Below are 15,375 nucleotides of genomic sequence, written 5' to 3'. Positions count from 1 at the left end.
GCTGGCCAAGGCGGCGGCGGCGGCGGGAGCGAGAGCGGCCGGCTGATCCGCCCCTTTCCGCCAGGGCAGCCGCCTCTCCCGAGGAAAGCAGCCCGAGGAGGAGCGGGGCCCTTCCGCCAAAGCCAGCCCGGCAGAGCCGGCGGAGCGGGGCCCTTCCAGGGCGCTTCCTTGGAGGGGGTCGTGCCGCCCTCCCGCGCCACAGAAATCCCCCGACAAGATGATACTAACAAGGAGATGTCGTTATGGAGGAGGAGGAGGAGAAAAAGTTAAATAAGTTTCTCCATATGCGGCACGGAAAGAATTTGAGATTTTAAGGGTGCAATCCTATGCATGTTTAGACGGGGGGGGGAAACCCTATGCATGTTTAGACGGGAGGGGGGAAAAAACCCTATGCATGTTTAGACGGGGGGGGGGAACCCTGTGCATGTTTAGACGGGGGGGGGGAAACCCTGTGCATGTTTAGACGGGGGGGGGAACCCTGTGCATGTTTAGACAGCATTCCCCATGCTGGCTGGGGAATGCTGGGAATTAGAGGGCTTTTTTCTGTCTGAACATACATAGGATCGCGCCCTAAATAAATCCAACTGCGTGCCAGAAAGCGAAACTGACAAATGTGTTGATCCAGGCAGAGGGCTTTGAGGGCTTGCTTGCCAAAGTCTGGGTTGGAATCCCTGTCTGTCTAACTCTGGTTGTGCTACTGAATTAGGGTCGCCGCTTCTTTTTTCCACATCTTTGTAACAGCTGTATGGCAGGCAGGCACATCATGACCTCCTCCGTTTAATTTGGCCAGCGCAGATGGGCAAGAATGTAATTCTGGTTTGATTTTTTATCAGAATCATAGAAAGTATTGTAGAATCATAGGGTGGGAAGGGGCCTACAAGACCCTCAAGTCCAACCCCCTGCTCGATGCAGGAAGCCTGGTTCCCAGGCAGTCTCCCATCCAAGTACGAACCAGGGCTGACCCTGCTTGGCTTCCGAGATCAGACGGGATTGGGCACATCCAGCCCTTTGCTCGTGTACCCAAACTCTCAAACTTCTGCATATTCGGGACAGAAAGAACTTGAAATCAGAAAAATTAAAATATTGGAGGAAGCAAAACTCGAGATTCATCCACCGTGATATCTCTGTAGCAGCAGAAGGTAGAGCTTTAGGTTTGGGCTTTGCTCCCTTGCCCTGTAAGGAAATCATGTCTAGCTTTTATTTTTGAGTCGGCAACTGCACAACCTTCCAGCATTGGCTAAACTCTGTATCTGGGCACACCAACACAGAACTATCGCTTGATATCTATCCGGCTTGAGAATCCAGGATCGAGCTGGACAGTCGCTTCAAATAAATCCAGCACCATTGCTCTGCTTTCTGGGGGATGGTGAACGTATCCCGCAAAACTCCTTTGAGGAGTCTGCCCTGGAAGCCCAGCAACAGCAGAGAGACTTCCCAAAAGACCTCGCGTGTGCCACCCACCCCAGCTTCTCCGGCAGTGCTCACTTTGCTGTAAAGTTCATTCTTAGTTCAGAGGGTTGCTAGGAACAGGGTTTTGTGTGAAAGGATGGGGAGTTCCATTCTGATACTGCAAGCAATGCTAAAATCCCAGATCAGAAGTAGTAACTCAGATGAACAACTAGGAGCTGTAACAAAAGACTCGCATATTCCCATCTCTTCTGTTTTCCTTTTCTAAGTGGCATTCAGTATTCCATGGCTATTGAGCATGCGCAGTCCTCATTTGGCTTCTTTAAAAAAAAAAAAAAGCCCTATGTACTTTTGTAAACTTCAGGGCTGCCCCCGAGAGTGCAAATGCCTCCCTTCTTGTGCCTCAGTGGCCCTGTTTTAGTTCCAGTGCTGTTGGCACTCACCACCTGAGTTTGCTTTTATTATTATTATTATTATTAAATTTATTAATCGCCCATCTGGCTGGTCACCCAGCCACTCTGGGCGATGTACAACATACAATAAAACAGTTTAAAACAATAAAATTCTACCATAAAAACATTTTCTAAAATACCCTAACCCACCCCAAATGCCTGCCTGAACAACCACGTTTTTAATGCACGACGGAAGCTCATTAAAGAGGGGGCATGACGGAGTTCCCTAGGGAGGGAGTTCCACAGAGCGGGGGCCACCACAGAAAAGGCCCTCTCCCTCGTCCCCACCAGTCTAGCTGGTGTTAGGAGTTATATGGTTGGCACTCCTACTCATGGGAAGCAGGAGGCAATTAGCTCTGCCTACCGAAGTCGCTATTTTGCATCTGGTTTCACAAACCCCCAAGCTGCTATTTTGCACAATTTCTTTCGGTGAATTTAGAGGTGCGGGGGGGGGGGGGAGACAGCCTGTGAGCCTGATGTCTCCCCTTGCTCAGGATCATGCATTTCCGTTTGAGAGGTGTGTTTTATAGCAAATGCACCTAACCCTTTTAAACAAAGAGGTGTGTGCATGCATGTGTAACATCTGTCGGGGATGCTCGGATTCCTGCATTGAGCAGGGGGTTGGACTCGATGGCCTTATAGGCCCCTTCCAAACCTACTGTTCCCTGATTCTATGAAAACTAAATACATTTGAAAGCTCAACACAAGACTTCAGCATCCAGCTCCCATCACTAGTACTCTAATGCTCTCCCCCAAGCATTCGAAGAATATGCCATTCGTATGTTGAAAAGCCCACACAGAGTTCCTCGCTCAATTACTCCAATTACGCAAACCAACTTACATGAAAAAAAACATTCAGCGACAAGATCAGCGGTTCTGTACCTAGGACGGCTCTTCTTCGGCACTTGGCGCCTGAGATCACACTACAAGACGGACAAGTTGTAAGCAAGCTATGTGTGTCTGCGTGGGTGTGGGGCTATTCTGTGGATCCTGAACCCCTTACTCAGGATCAGTATGGGAGGAGGATGTCCACATGGCTTTTCTCGAGAGCACAAACCTGAAAAAAGCAAAAAGGTGCTCTGAAAGTCAGGGCCAACCCTACCATGAGGCAGTGTGAGATAGTTGCCTCAGGCGGCAAATACTGGGAGGTGGCAGCAAAGTGTTGGAGGCGCTTTGCCCCAAGCCTCCTAAGCTGGTCGTCTGCCCTCAGGTGCAACGTAGGCTTCCAATTGATTAAGACCAGCAGGGCAGTTAGGTAATTTTACACCAGGGGTGTCAAGCCTCAGGCCCATGGGGTATCCAGCCTGCCTGGGTTCTCCAGATGATCACATCCCCTTCCCCCATTTGGTGTTCTCCCAGGTTTCATTTTTTTCTCATAGAGCCCCCTAACCCTCTGGAGCAGATGGGGACAGAGTGACGCACAATGCTGCAGGGGGAAGGTGTGAAATTTGCCACCCCTTCCATTCACAGAAGCCTCTGCTGGATCAAAGAGACTTCCATGAGCAAAGACACACAGCTGGATACCACCCAATCTTGTTGTTTTATTTATTTGGCCTGTTTTATCCTTCGCATCGTTTGATTTTCCTTAGATTAGCTGTGGGGAACTTGTAGGCAAAAATGTCAGGAGGGACACAACTCCCATCAGCCCTAGACAACATAGCGAGTGGTGAGGGATTATGGGAGTTGCTGGACAAAACATCTGGAGTTTCCCACACACACACACCTTAGATTATTAGCCCCTTGCACAGAACTATTAACATTTAAACACAAACCATTGTGAGCCATTCCCACACGGGACTATGTCCCACTCTATCCACACAACAGCAGGATATAAATGAAAGCAGATAAATAGTTGCAACTGCTTGAAATCAAACTTGGCTTTGGAGAGATTTCAGCAGCCTTTGATGACACAGACTATTACACGAGAGCAGAAACATGCACGCCTTGGTTGTTGGTTTTTTACTATGCATATTAATAAATATTCTTTATTCTTAAATTTTTGCACATTGCGCTTCAACATATTACATCCAGGACATATTCTTTTTGCAAATGGATGTCTACTTTGTAAAATCTTTATACTGAGCTCATTGTCATTTCTGTACAGAATTGTAAGTACAACATTACTTTTGCCATTAAGTTGCTTTTTTTGTTTGCTAAGTGTCACAGTTAAGAGAAACATGAATGGGAAAAAAAGAGATGGCTTAAATTATTAAAGTCTAGGCTTGCCTCGATCTAGTCAAAACTAAAAGATCCAAGCCTGGAAGGAAACAAAAGGAAGAAAAGACCAAAAATTACACGGTATTACCTCCACCAGCCTCCTGCACAGGGAAAAAGAAAAGGAACAAATAAGAGAGAGAAAGCCACATTGATTTTTAAAAGGTAAGATTTCATTTAGTTGCTAAAGAAAGTGTTTTTTTTTAAAGAGAGAAAAGGCGCAGTAGTCATCTCAAAAGTTTCATTGAAAGACAGAGCTAATTTTATTGGGTTTAGTTCGCTCCGGCTGTTGTCAGCCAGCCACTGCAAACCGGCCTCTTGTGATCATTCAAGCGGCAGTATTTGTTAAATTTCTCCTTCAGGTGCTGTCGGTACTGTTCTCTATTGCTGTAGAAAGACTTGTTGTTCGCCATAAAGGACTGGATCTCATCTTGCGAGATGAAGATCTCCTCATCAGACGTGCATTCAGATTCGTCCTGCAAAAACGGAAACAAAAACAAAAAGGGGGGGGGGAGTGGAGAAAAATAAGGGAAGGTTGTACACCCCAATGCTGATCCCATGGTGTGCATTTCCAACCCCTTGCTCGGCAAATTTCACAAAGCTTTCATCACTTTAGGGTCTTATCCTATGCATGTTTAGACAGAAAAGTCCTACCGTCCTATGCATGTTTAGACAGGAAAAAGTCCTACAGTCCTATGCATGTTTAGACAGGAAAAAGTACTACAACTCGCAGCATTCCCCAGCCAGTTCCACCCACCTACCCACGACTCTAAAAGGTCAAAATGCTTCTCCTAAGGCTGAGTTACCGGCTCTAAGAGTTTAAGCTAAAATAGGCTGGTATATTAGGTATTTTAGCCCCAAGAAGGCAGGGACCTAACAGAAGCAGATGAGATCAAGAAGAGGTGGAAAGAATACACAGAAGAACTATACAGGAAAGATCTGAATGTCCCTGATAGCCATGAGAGTGCGGTCACTGAACTTGAGCCAGACATCCTCAAGAGTGAAGTCAAGTGGGCCTTAGGAAGCATTACTAACAACAAAGCTAGCGGAGATGACAGTATTCCAGCTGAGCTATTTAAAATCCTAAAAGATGATGCTGTTAAAGTGCTGCATTCAATATGCCAACAAATTTGGAACACTCAACAATGGCCGCAAGACTGGAAAAGCTCAGTTTACATTCCAATTCCAAAGAAGGGAAACGCCAAAGAGTGTTCAAACTACCGCACAATTGCGCTCATTTCACATGCCAGCAAGGTAATGCTCAAAATCCTACAAGCTAGGCTTCAGCAGTATGCGAACCGAGAACTACCGGAAGTACAAGCGGGGTTTCGAAGAGGCAGAGGAACTAGAGATCAAATTGCCAACATTCGCTGCATCATGGAGAAAGCAAGAGAATTCCAAAAAAACGTCTATTTCTGCTTCATTGACTACGCTAAAGCCTTTGATTGTGTGGATCACAATAAACTGTGGCAAATTCTTAAAGTGATGGGAGTACCAGACCACCTTACCTGTCTCCTGAGAAACCTGTACGAGGGCCAAGAAGCAACAGTAAGAACCAGACATGGAACAACCGAGTGGTTCAAAATTGGGAAAGAAGTACGACAAGGCTGCATATTGTCACCCTGCTTATTTAACTTATATGTAGAGTACATCATGAGAAACGCTGGGTTGGATGAATCAGAGGTCGGAATTAAGATTGCCGGGAGAATTATCAACAACCTCCGATATGCAGACGATACCACCCTAATGGCAGAAAGCGAAGAGGATCTAAAGAGCCTCTTGTTGAGGGTGAAAGAGGAGAGTACAAAAGCTGGTTTGAAACTCAACATTAAAAAAACTAAGATCATGGCATCTGGCCCCATCACTTCCTGGCTTATAGAAGGGGAAGAAATGGAAGCAGTGACAGATTTTACATTCTTGGGCTCCAAGATCACCGCAGATGGTGACTGTAGCCATGAAATTAAAAGACGCTTGCTCCTTGGGAGGAAAGCTATGGCAAACCTAGACAGCATAGTAAGAAGCAGAGACATCACCTTGCCGACAAAGGTCCGGCTAATCAAAGCTATGGTTTTCCCAGTAGTAATGCATGGCTGTGAGAGCTGGACTATAAGGAAGGCTGAGCGCCGAAGAATTGATGCCTTCGAACTGTGGTGCTGGAGAAGACTCTTACGAGTCCCCTGGACTGCAAGGAGGTCAAATCAGTCCATCCTAAAGGAAATCAACCCTGAGTGCTCATTGGAAGGACAGATACTGAAGCTGAAGCTGAAATATTTTGGCCACCTAATGCGAAGAGAAAACTCTCTGGAAAAGACCCTGATGCTGGGAAAGACTGAAGGCAAAAGGAGAAGGGGACGGCAGAGGATGAGATGGCTAGATAGCATCACCGATGCAATGAATATGAACTTGGGCACGCTCCGGGAGAGAGCACAGGACAGTAGGGCCTGGTGTGCTATGGTCCATGGGGTCACGAAGAGTCGGACATGACTGAACGACTGAACAACAACAATCACCACAATGCATCCAAGAGCTTCTCCAAAATGGAATTTGGCCCTTTGGCTGAATGAGGTTCAACATCTAAAATGATCAAGGGGCTGGAGCATCTCCCCTATGAGGGAAGGTTATAACAGCTGGGATTGTTTAGCTCGGAAAAAGGGCAAGAAAGGAGAGACGTGGCAGAGGTGTACAAAATTATGCCTGGTGTGGAGAATGTGGGTAGGGAGACATTTTTCTCCCTCTCTCATAATGCTGGAACCCAATGGGTCCTCCCATGATGCTGATGGGTGGGAGATTCAGGACAGATAAAAGGAAGGACGTCTTCACACAGCGCAGAATTAAACTATGGAACTTGCTTCCACAAGATGGAGTGATGTCCACCAATTTGGATGGCTTTAGAAGAGGACTGGACAAATTCATGGAGGAGAAGGCCATCAGTGGCTACTAGTCCTGATGGCTGCATGCTACCTCCAGTATCAGAGGCAGTGTGCCTATGTGCCCCAGTTGCTGGGGAACCTGGGCAGGAGGGTGCTGTTGCACCCATGTCCTGCTGGTGGGTTTCCATGGGCAGCTCGGCTGCCGTGTGAAGAGAAGGCTGGACTGGATGGACCCTTGGCCTGATCCAGCAGGGCACTTCTGCTGTTCGTACCCCTGGCACAGGCGATACTGAGCTGCACGGGCCAACGGTCTCAGGGCGAGGCAGCTTGCTAGGTCCCTACGTCCACATCCATCATTTCTTGCTGTCACGCGACTGCTTCCCGCATGAAGCGGCCCGGTGGCACCCTCCTCGCCAGTACTCACAAGGAGTTCCACCAAACTCTTGGCACCCTTTCCGGAGTCGGGGACGGAGGCGGTCTCCGGGGGCTGGGCCGTGCACAGCGCCGCCGTTTTCCTGTGCTCCAGCCAAGGCACCAGCTGCCCGGCCTTTTCTGCACGGCAGCACGTTTCGGCACGGGGGTCCGTGGTCTTGTCCCGGCGGAACTCTGTGTGCAGGGTATTCCCTGAGCTCTCGCAATTGCTTGCCTCTACAATGCAGGTCACCAGCTTGTGGATCTGAAGCAGGAAAGAAGCACAGCAAGGTTAAGGGAGAGTCACTCCCGGCTCTCCCCACTAAGTCAAACCTCATTGCAAACAATTAATTAATTAACTACATTTCTAACCTGGGTGGATTACAAAACAGTTAACGGATAAAACAGATGTTGCAGCACCAATGAAGTCCTCCGGGTAATTCCTTCGAAATCAGGGATGGGGAACCTCAGATGCGGTTCCCCATCCAGCCTCCAAGCTCCTTTGGTGACATCTCTGATCCAAGATAAGAGGGCATTTAACCTTTAAACACCCTGTAAAGAGCTGCTGCACAGAACTGAGGGGAGCCTTCTGCAGGCAGACCTGCTTAACTTCTGAGCAGACGTGCAGAGGCTTGGTGTTTGGGATGCTATTTGGACATGCAGCTGAGTGATTCAGTCCTGCTTACTTCTGAGTAGACGCGCAGAGGCTTGGTGTTTGGGATGCTATTTGGAAGTGCAGCTGAGTGATTCAGTCCCACTTACTTCTGAGTAGACGCGCAGAGGCTTGGTGTTTGGGATGCTACTTGGAAGTGCAGCTGAGTGATTCAGTCCCACTTACTTCTGAGCAGACGCGCAGAGGCTTGGTGTCTGGGATGCTACTTGGAAGTGCAGCTGAGTGATTCAGTCCCGCTTACTTCTGAGCAGACGCGCAGAGGCTTGGTGTCTGGGATGCTACTTGGAAGTGCAGCTGAGTGATTCAGTCCCGCTTACTTCTGAGTGGACATGCAGAAGCCTTGTTCTGCTGCTTATTTTTGAGTAGGCTTAAAATGGTAATACTCAAGGAGGTGGCAGTGTTCTCAGTAATCGAGGAGGTGGCTTTGTGATTGGCCCAGGAGCCAGCCCGTCAGCACTGTGTGCAGCCACTGCAGCTGCAAACCAGGAGAACAGGTTCCTCCCACCCACCTCATCATTCTCTAGGCAGATGTCAGAGTATGTCCCACTTAAGACGCAATCCGATGCACGTTCAGACAGAACAAAGGCTTAGAATGTCCTGGATGGGGCATGCTGGGAATTGCAGGCCTTTTTTCTGTCTAAACACGCATCGGATTGCGCCCTTAAAAACAGAGCTAGTGTACAGGACGATCCCCCAGAAACACACACACACACATGCTTACATGCTCGGCCTCACACTTCTTGCTTTTCTTTTTCTTCTTCTTGTTTTTGCCCTTCGTGCTGTTCTCTTCCGAGTTGGCCCAGCACTCCACGCAGCTGTCGCCGTCCTCTTCCTTGTCATCGCAGCGGTGGAGGCACGCGTCATCGCCTGCAAGAGAGGTGGTGGTGGCACTCTCAAAAGAAGTAAGGGGTGGAGGGAGGAAGCATGCAGGAGAGCTCGGGGAACGAGGGTGGCAAGGAAGCGGCCATCAACGGCGCATGCTCCAAGAGTAAAGGAACTGAAAAATGTTGCGGAGGAGTTGCAGGGGAGAGGGAGGAGAGGACTGAGGAAGGCCTAGCACAGGGAGGGGCAACCTTTTTTCTGTCAAGGGCTACCAGGAACTGAAAGGCAGCAGTGGATGGGGGGAAAGCCAGCAGGAAAAGAAGGCCCAGAGCAAAAAGTGGGTGGGCTACCCCTTCTCTCTCTCTTTCTGCCACCCCTTTCTCTCTCTCTCTCTCCTCCCCCTGCCACCCCCTTCACTCCCCGCCACCCCCTTCTCTCTCCCTCTCCCACTTTCTGCCATTCCCTCCTCTCTCCCTCTCCCTGCCACCCCTTCTCTCTCCCTCTCCCACTCTTTCTGCCACCTCCTCCTCTCTCCCCTCCCTCTTTCTGCCACCCCTTCTCTCTCCCTCTCCCTGTTACTCCCTTTTCTCTCCCACTTTCTGCCACTCCCTCCTCTCTCCCTGCCACCCCCTTTTCTCTCCCTCTTTCTGCCACCCCCTCTTCTCTCTCCCCCTCTTCCTTCTCAAGCAGCAAGCTGTCAGCACAGAGAGAGACTGCTCTTGCCAGAGGGCTGAACTAATCACATACAGAAGTCTTCTGAAATTAGGCTGAGGGCCACATGAGATCAAGCCACGGTTTGCCTGTGGTCCTAGGACTGCATGTTGCCCGCCCCAGAGCAGAACCCAAGGAACTGCCAGATGATCAGAGAACTGGAGGAGGACTAATGGTTCAGGCCAAGTAACACAGAGGCCACAAGGGAAAGGCACCAAATGCAGCAAATGACCAGGGGAGAAACCGTTCTTGGAAGTGCCCTGGTTCATTAAGGCCCATTGCAGGAAACAAAGTTCCCTTCCTTGGGGCATCCAGCAACCTGCAAAAGCGAGCTCCTGGCTCCCTCATTATGGGGTCAAACACCTGTCGGGCCTTAATCACTTCAGGCATTTCTGAGAACTGTTCCTCCCCTGGTCACTTGCTCAGATCAAAGTAATAGCAGTGTTGTGGGATTCCCTGAAGAGATCATGCTCTGGGAATCCAGCAATCCCTATGGGGGGAAGGAATGGGTCACCAGGTGTGTGCTGCTTGCACAGCCCTATAGAGCAGGGGTGCAGAATATATGGGTGGGGGCTGGATTGCCCACCAAGCCCTCCATGGGCCAGATGACATGGGTGGCCATGGCCACATCCACCGATGCCATCGTCCTGCACTCACCCATTTTACCTCTCCCTATACTGAGAGAGACACGGAGTTTCCCCACCAGTCCACATCACTGCTATTATGCCCTGAGAACAGAGACAATAGCAGGAACTCCTCTGGGGGCAAGGCTCGGAGGAACCCAGGCTCCATGGGCCAGAATGGGCTTGCAGGCCAGGAGTTCCACGTCTCTACTATATAGGGAGCGAGAAAGAAGGAGTCGCGTAAATCAAGGGGATCCCGTAAGGCAGTCAGGTTAAAGAGGACACCCCGCAGTCCTTGGTGCCTAGGTAAAAGGCTTATTAAAACTGTGCCACCCTGCCTTTTCATTCAATGAATCCTTCAGATGGCTCAATTAAACAAAACAATTAAAAAGACTGCAGCAGCAAACGACTACAGAAACTAAAATCCAACGGCACATCTCTAAACACCCCCCCACGCAGACAGAGCCTAAAACATCCTGGGCCCTGCAGATTTCAGAGACGCGATGGCCTGGTGCCTATCAAAATGCCAGCAGGGAAGACGCAAAGCGAACTTGCAGAGCAGTGGGAGAAGAGTGGCAGGAGCGCGGCCGCCTTTCTCTCCGCTCCAAGGCTCCAGGAAACGGGAACGTGGGAAAGATGTCCAAGGGAAAGAACAGAGAGTTCTTTCCGGTGCAGCGGCCACATCTCACGCCAGGCCTTACCGTTTTCGTCGTGGTTGCAAATGCCTTCAGTGCAAGCTACGTCGGAGCCCTCCCGGGAGCCCGCTTCACTGCCCTCCATGCTGGAGGAGTAGCCACAGTCGCTGCCGTTACAATGCGCAGACAGACCTGGAACGGGGCAGGGGGGAGAAATGGTTGCTTAGCAGAGCAAATCAAAGACCGAGAAGGCTCCACCTTTTCTGCCACCAAAACACAAAAAAAGCAAACGTCCCAAGGTGCTGTTTAGGGGCATGATCCTATTCAGATAGGCGGCCGCCTCCGAACTCGGAGGCAACCGCCTAGCCAATGCAGGGCAGGAGAAGTGCAGAGGGGATCGTTCCCTCCACGCTTCGGCTGCCCTGCATATTCTGCTAGATAGCCAGTTTCGGCTGTCTAGCTGCCGGGGGGCCGAGCAGGGGAGAAGCCTGCTGTATGACATACTGGATATGTCATACAGGCATTTCTGCCCTCCTCGCCCTGGAACACCACCGGACACACCCCTTTTCGGCCGCTCTGCACTCCTCTTGCTTCCAAGGCAGCACGGAAGCAGGGAGAGGTCGGTTCCCGGAAAACAGCATATCCTATGGCCATCAACCCGCTGTCTAGCGGCCATAGGGTTGCTCCCTAAGGTCACTTTAATTCAGGTTCTCTGAATCCTGAACACATTTCAAGCCAGTAGCTACGTTCAGATATCACGAAAAAAAATAAACTTTGGTTTATCATGATGGGAACTTGCTTAGATTTCCTCCGGGCTTGCATGCAATCCTGTCTCCTGACGCAGCCGTGGGGAGTTACAAAGCTTTTGCTACCAATTTCGATTCTCCAAACACAACAAACCATAGTTAATCTTACCGGTGGTTTATGTGAAATGAGCCAACTTCAAACGACAGTTTATGAAAAGGGCATGTTTCAAACAAGCCACAGTTAAGATTAACCACAGTTGAGGGTTTCTACATAACGCTGAACTGTGGTTAACTGGAACTAGAAGGGAACAATTCCAATCTCTTCACAGCCTGGCCAGAGTGTGGGTGGGAAATGTGCTGAGCCGGGGGCAAGGCTAGGCTCGTTCCCGTCACCATAAACCATGGTTTAATTGCAATGTCTAAATGCAGCAGCTGCTGATTTTTTTCTTCAGGCGACTGTAAGAATATACAAGAATATATACAAACCCATTTCACATGCTTTTTTCCTTTAATTGTCCCATAAAAAAAGAAGTGGAAGGATGCTTGTCTGTCAGAGACAATTATGGGATTTTTAAAGTGGAAGTGCCAGAGGGGGAATTTACATATACGGTGAGAGTTTTCATAAATAGGAGCATACACTGTTGCAAAAACAGATGTCTCTTCGTCCTGCACATTTCTGAAGAGCTCCCTAACGTGCGCACGGTGGCTCAGAACGCATCGATGCTCTAACGGAGCCATGAAACGGCTTCATTATGAACTCCCCAGAGAGGAGTGCTGATGTTCTTACCCTTCAACATTTTAGATCAGCCTTCCCCAACCTGGCGCCCTCCTCTACAACTCTCATATTAACTCCAGTTGTGAGTCCTGCTAGACCTGTTTGTCTGCCTGGCTCTCTTCCACCTGGCCTGGGAGGGCAGGACCCCAATTGCCTCCAGCTACAGAGGCTGCTCCTTCTACTGAAGACGCATTAGGGTAGGCTCTTGTTTAGGCTGGGGTCACCTTTAGCTTTAGATGGGATACGTTATTTTTATTCCTATCGAAACTGTTTTGCATTCCACTTCTGTTATTAGTGGATTGTTTAATTCCAGCTTATATTTACTGTGAGATCTTTAGCCTGTTTGCATGATTATTTAGATTTTGTTATGATTTGTAATTGTTAGTTATCTGGAAATGTTGCTTTTTCAATGTATTTTTCTTGAAGTTGCTGTAAGCCGCTTCGAGCATGGCTGTACTGTGGAAAAGCAGCATGCAAATAAAAGCATCATGACGACATCTCAAGAGCAACAAGTTGCGGAAGGCTGTTTTATATAATACGGAGCAGGCTGTAGTAGGGAGGAGCCGTAGCTCAGTGGGTGGAGCACACGATCGGCATGCAGAAGGTCCCGGGTTCGATCCCCGGCACCTCCAGGGAGGGCTGGAAAAGGATCCTGCCCGAAACCACCGCTGCAAGTCAGTGTCCGCAATACTGGGCTGACTCTGCATAAGGCAGCTTAGAACATCAGAAGAGCCGTGCTGGATCAGACCACGGGTCCAGGGTAACTGTGCCAATTTGTCGCGTTTTGCAAATATTTGTAAACGTAACAGTTAAAATAGACAGCACAGGCTGCACAGAGCCTGTGAATACTCTGCCCCTGTCACGATCAGCGAAAATGGCAGCCCCCCTCATAGGAACATAGGAAGCTGCTGTATACCAGGGCAGTCTATATGTCCATCTAGCGAGTATTTTCTGTTCTGGCCGGCAGAGGGTCCCCACAGTCCCAGGTAGAGAAGGGTCTTTCTGGAAGCTTCTGCCTGCAAAGCAGGTGCCCTGCAACTGAGGGTCGCCCCCATCAACGTCTCTTGATTTGTGCCTTGCGGCCACCGCACATAAGAACACAAGAACAGCCCTGCTGGATGAGACCAAGGGTCTGCCCAGTCCAGCATTCTGTTCTTGCAGTGACCGACCAGCTGCCCACCAGGAACCCACAAGCAGGGCAGGAGTGCAAGAGCTTCCTCTGTCCCTAGATGAAATTCCACCTCAGCAGAAGAGAAGCCCCCCAACGGCCCCCTCGACGTACCTTTCTTGATTTTAGGCGAACCCAGTAAAGTGCCGCCAGTGGGACAAGTGCAGGAAGTGCTCTCGTTGGTAACCAGGACCTCAACGCAGCCGCCCCTCTCTTCAGCGCCGCCACAGGCTTTGCAGCCGGTCTCCAAGAAGTTCTCCTTCGAGGAGACGGGGAGAGGAGAAGCATGAAGGCCGACTGACGGGGAGGAGGGAGCGTGGGGGAGGCAGGGGCGTGCAACGGGGCTTGAGCTCCCCAGAAGACAAGTGCGCAGCGTGGGATCCAAGCACCGCTCGAAGGGCTCCTTTTATCGCCGCACAGGAAGTCTGGCCGTACCTGGGGTTCTGCTACAAAAGCCGCCTTCCCCAGCCTCCAGATGTTGACAGGGGCTGGCGGGAGTTGGGATCCAAAACATCTGGAGGACACCAGCCCAGGGGGGCGCTGCGCCATAGGACTGCGGGGCTTTGCCAGCTTGGTTCAAAGGAGCTAGCCGAAGGCTCTCGCATGGAAAAAACGGCCAGGACAAACCACACCCCTGGACACATTACACGCAAATTCGCAACTCCCATTTACTTAGACACTACGCTGGTTAAAGTCCGCTGTTTTGGGTCGCCAGTATCACTTTTGCCTGGTAAATTCTAGACCAGGCTGGATGATGCTCATTGGTCCAAGGCAGCCTTCCCCAACGTGGGGCCCTCCAGGGGGGTTGGACTACAACTCCCATAATCCCCAGCCACTTGGCTGGGGATTATGGGAGTTGTAGCCCAGCCCCTCTGGAGGGCCCCACGTTGGGGAAGGCTGGCTTACGGACACACCTGAGATGGGAGAGGCCCCGGTTTCGTATCCCAGACAAGTCACCTCAAGGAACAGCCTCAACTCTGTGCCAGAGCACCTGTTTCTCGTGTATAAACTCTCAGGTCCAAACCCAGGCTTTTCCAGTGCGAAAGGTCCCGGAGGGGTTGCAAAAGGTATTTAGCCAAGAGATGCCTGCTTGCGACCGCTGGACTAAATCGACCACTGACCTGACCAAAATGGCAGGAGTCTTAAAAGGAAGCCTGGACTCTTTTTTATTAGATTTATATCCTGCCAAAGACGCTCAAGGTGGCATTCTCAGTTCTCCCTCAGCTCCCTACCTCCATTTTACGCTCATAACCACCCTGTGAGGGCGGCCTTGCCCACGATCACAGCAGGAGCTTTTCAGGGCTGGGTGGGGATTTGATGGTGGGCCTCTCCAGTTGTACAATCTAACCGCTCGGCTAGAGGCTGGCAAGTTCAAGCCCATTTCTCAACAGGGTCCGAGGCGCACATGAACAAATACAGAACTACAGACCTTCTGTGCTTCCAGACTAGAAGAGCAGACCTTACCTTCTCTTCGCTCATCTCCTTCTCTTCCATCACTTGCACAGGAGCAGGGATCTCGCACACGCACTTATTTTTCCTCCTGTTCTTTCGCTTCTGCCGCTTCTTTTCCTGTTTCAACTCGCGCACCCGCTCCTCTTCAGAGAACTCCTCACAAAGCTGCTCCAGCCGGCTAATGCCTTGCACTCTTTCCACAGCCATCTGCTCAGAAAGACAGAAGGCAGAAGTCAGAGAGGACACAGAACTTTCCTCGCTTCCCCCACCAAAGGAACTTCCCCGATTTTCACGTCTGCGTTTTATTGTGGCATTATCTCCTGGCCCACCAATGGGACACCCCTCAGATTTTTATTTTCTTCTCGTTAGATTTTCCAATTGGATCGGTCTCTGAAGATTCAACACAAGGCAAGAGG

General features: G+C 50.1%; 1 protein-coding gene across 4 annotated transcripts in view; it reads right to left on the bottom strand.

Moving 5' to 3' along the window:
* Positions 1–4,312: 4,312 nt before the first annotated feature.
* GGNBP2 (gametogenetin binding protein 2) overlaps positions 4,313–15,375 on the bottom strand; it is a 32,700-nt gene continuing 21,637 nt past the window's right edge. For all 4 annotated transcript variants that reach the window (XM_084822696.1, XM_084822693.1, XM_084822694.1 and 1 more), the window contains 6 exons: positions 14,972–15,166; positions 13,622–13,766; positions 10,885–11,010; positions 8,749–8,894; positions 7,368–7,619; positions 4,313–4,549 (listed from right to left, as the gene is read on the bottom strand). In XM_084822696.1, coding sequence (XP_084678822.1) covers positions 4,346–4,549; positions 7,368–7,619; positions 8,749–8,894; positions 10,885–11,010; positions 13,622–13,766; positions 14,972–15,166 — 1,068 coding nt within the window. In that variant the 3' untranslated portion in view covers positions 4,313–4,345. The remainder of the gene's footprint in view (positions 4,550–7,367; positions 7,620–8,748; positions 8,895–10,884; positions 11,011–13,621; positions 13,767–14,971; positions 15,167–15,375) is intronic.

This window comes from Heloderma suspectum, chromosome 16, assembly GCF_057233095.1.
Source record: "Heloderma suspectum isolate Gila_16-S chromosome 16, 16-S_ref, whole genome shotgun sequence".
Taxonomy (NCBI): Eukaryota; Metazoa; Chordata; class Lepidosauria; order Squamata; family Helodermatidae; genus Heloderma; species Heloderma suspectum.
This window is presented reverse-complemented; position numbering and strand designations above follow the sequence as displayed.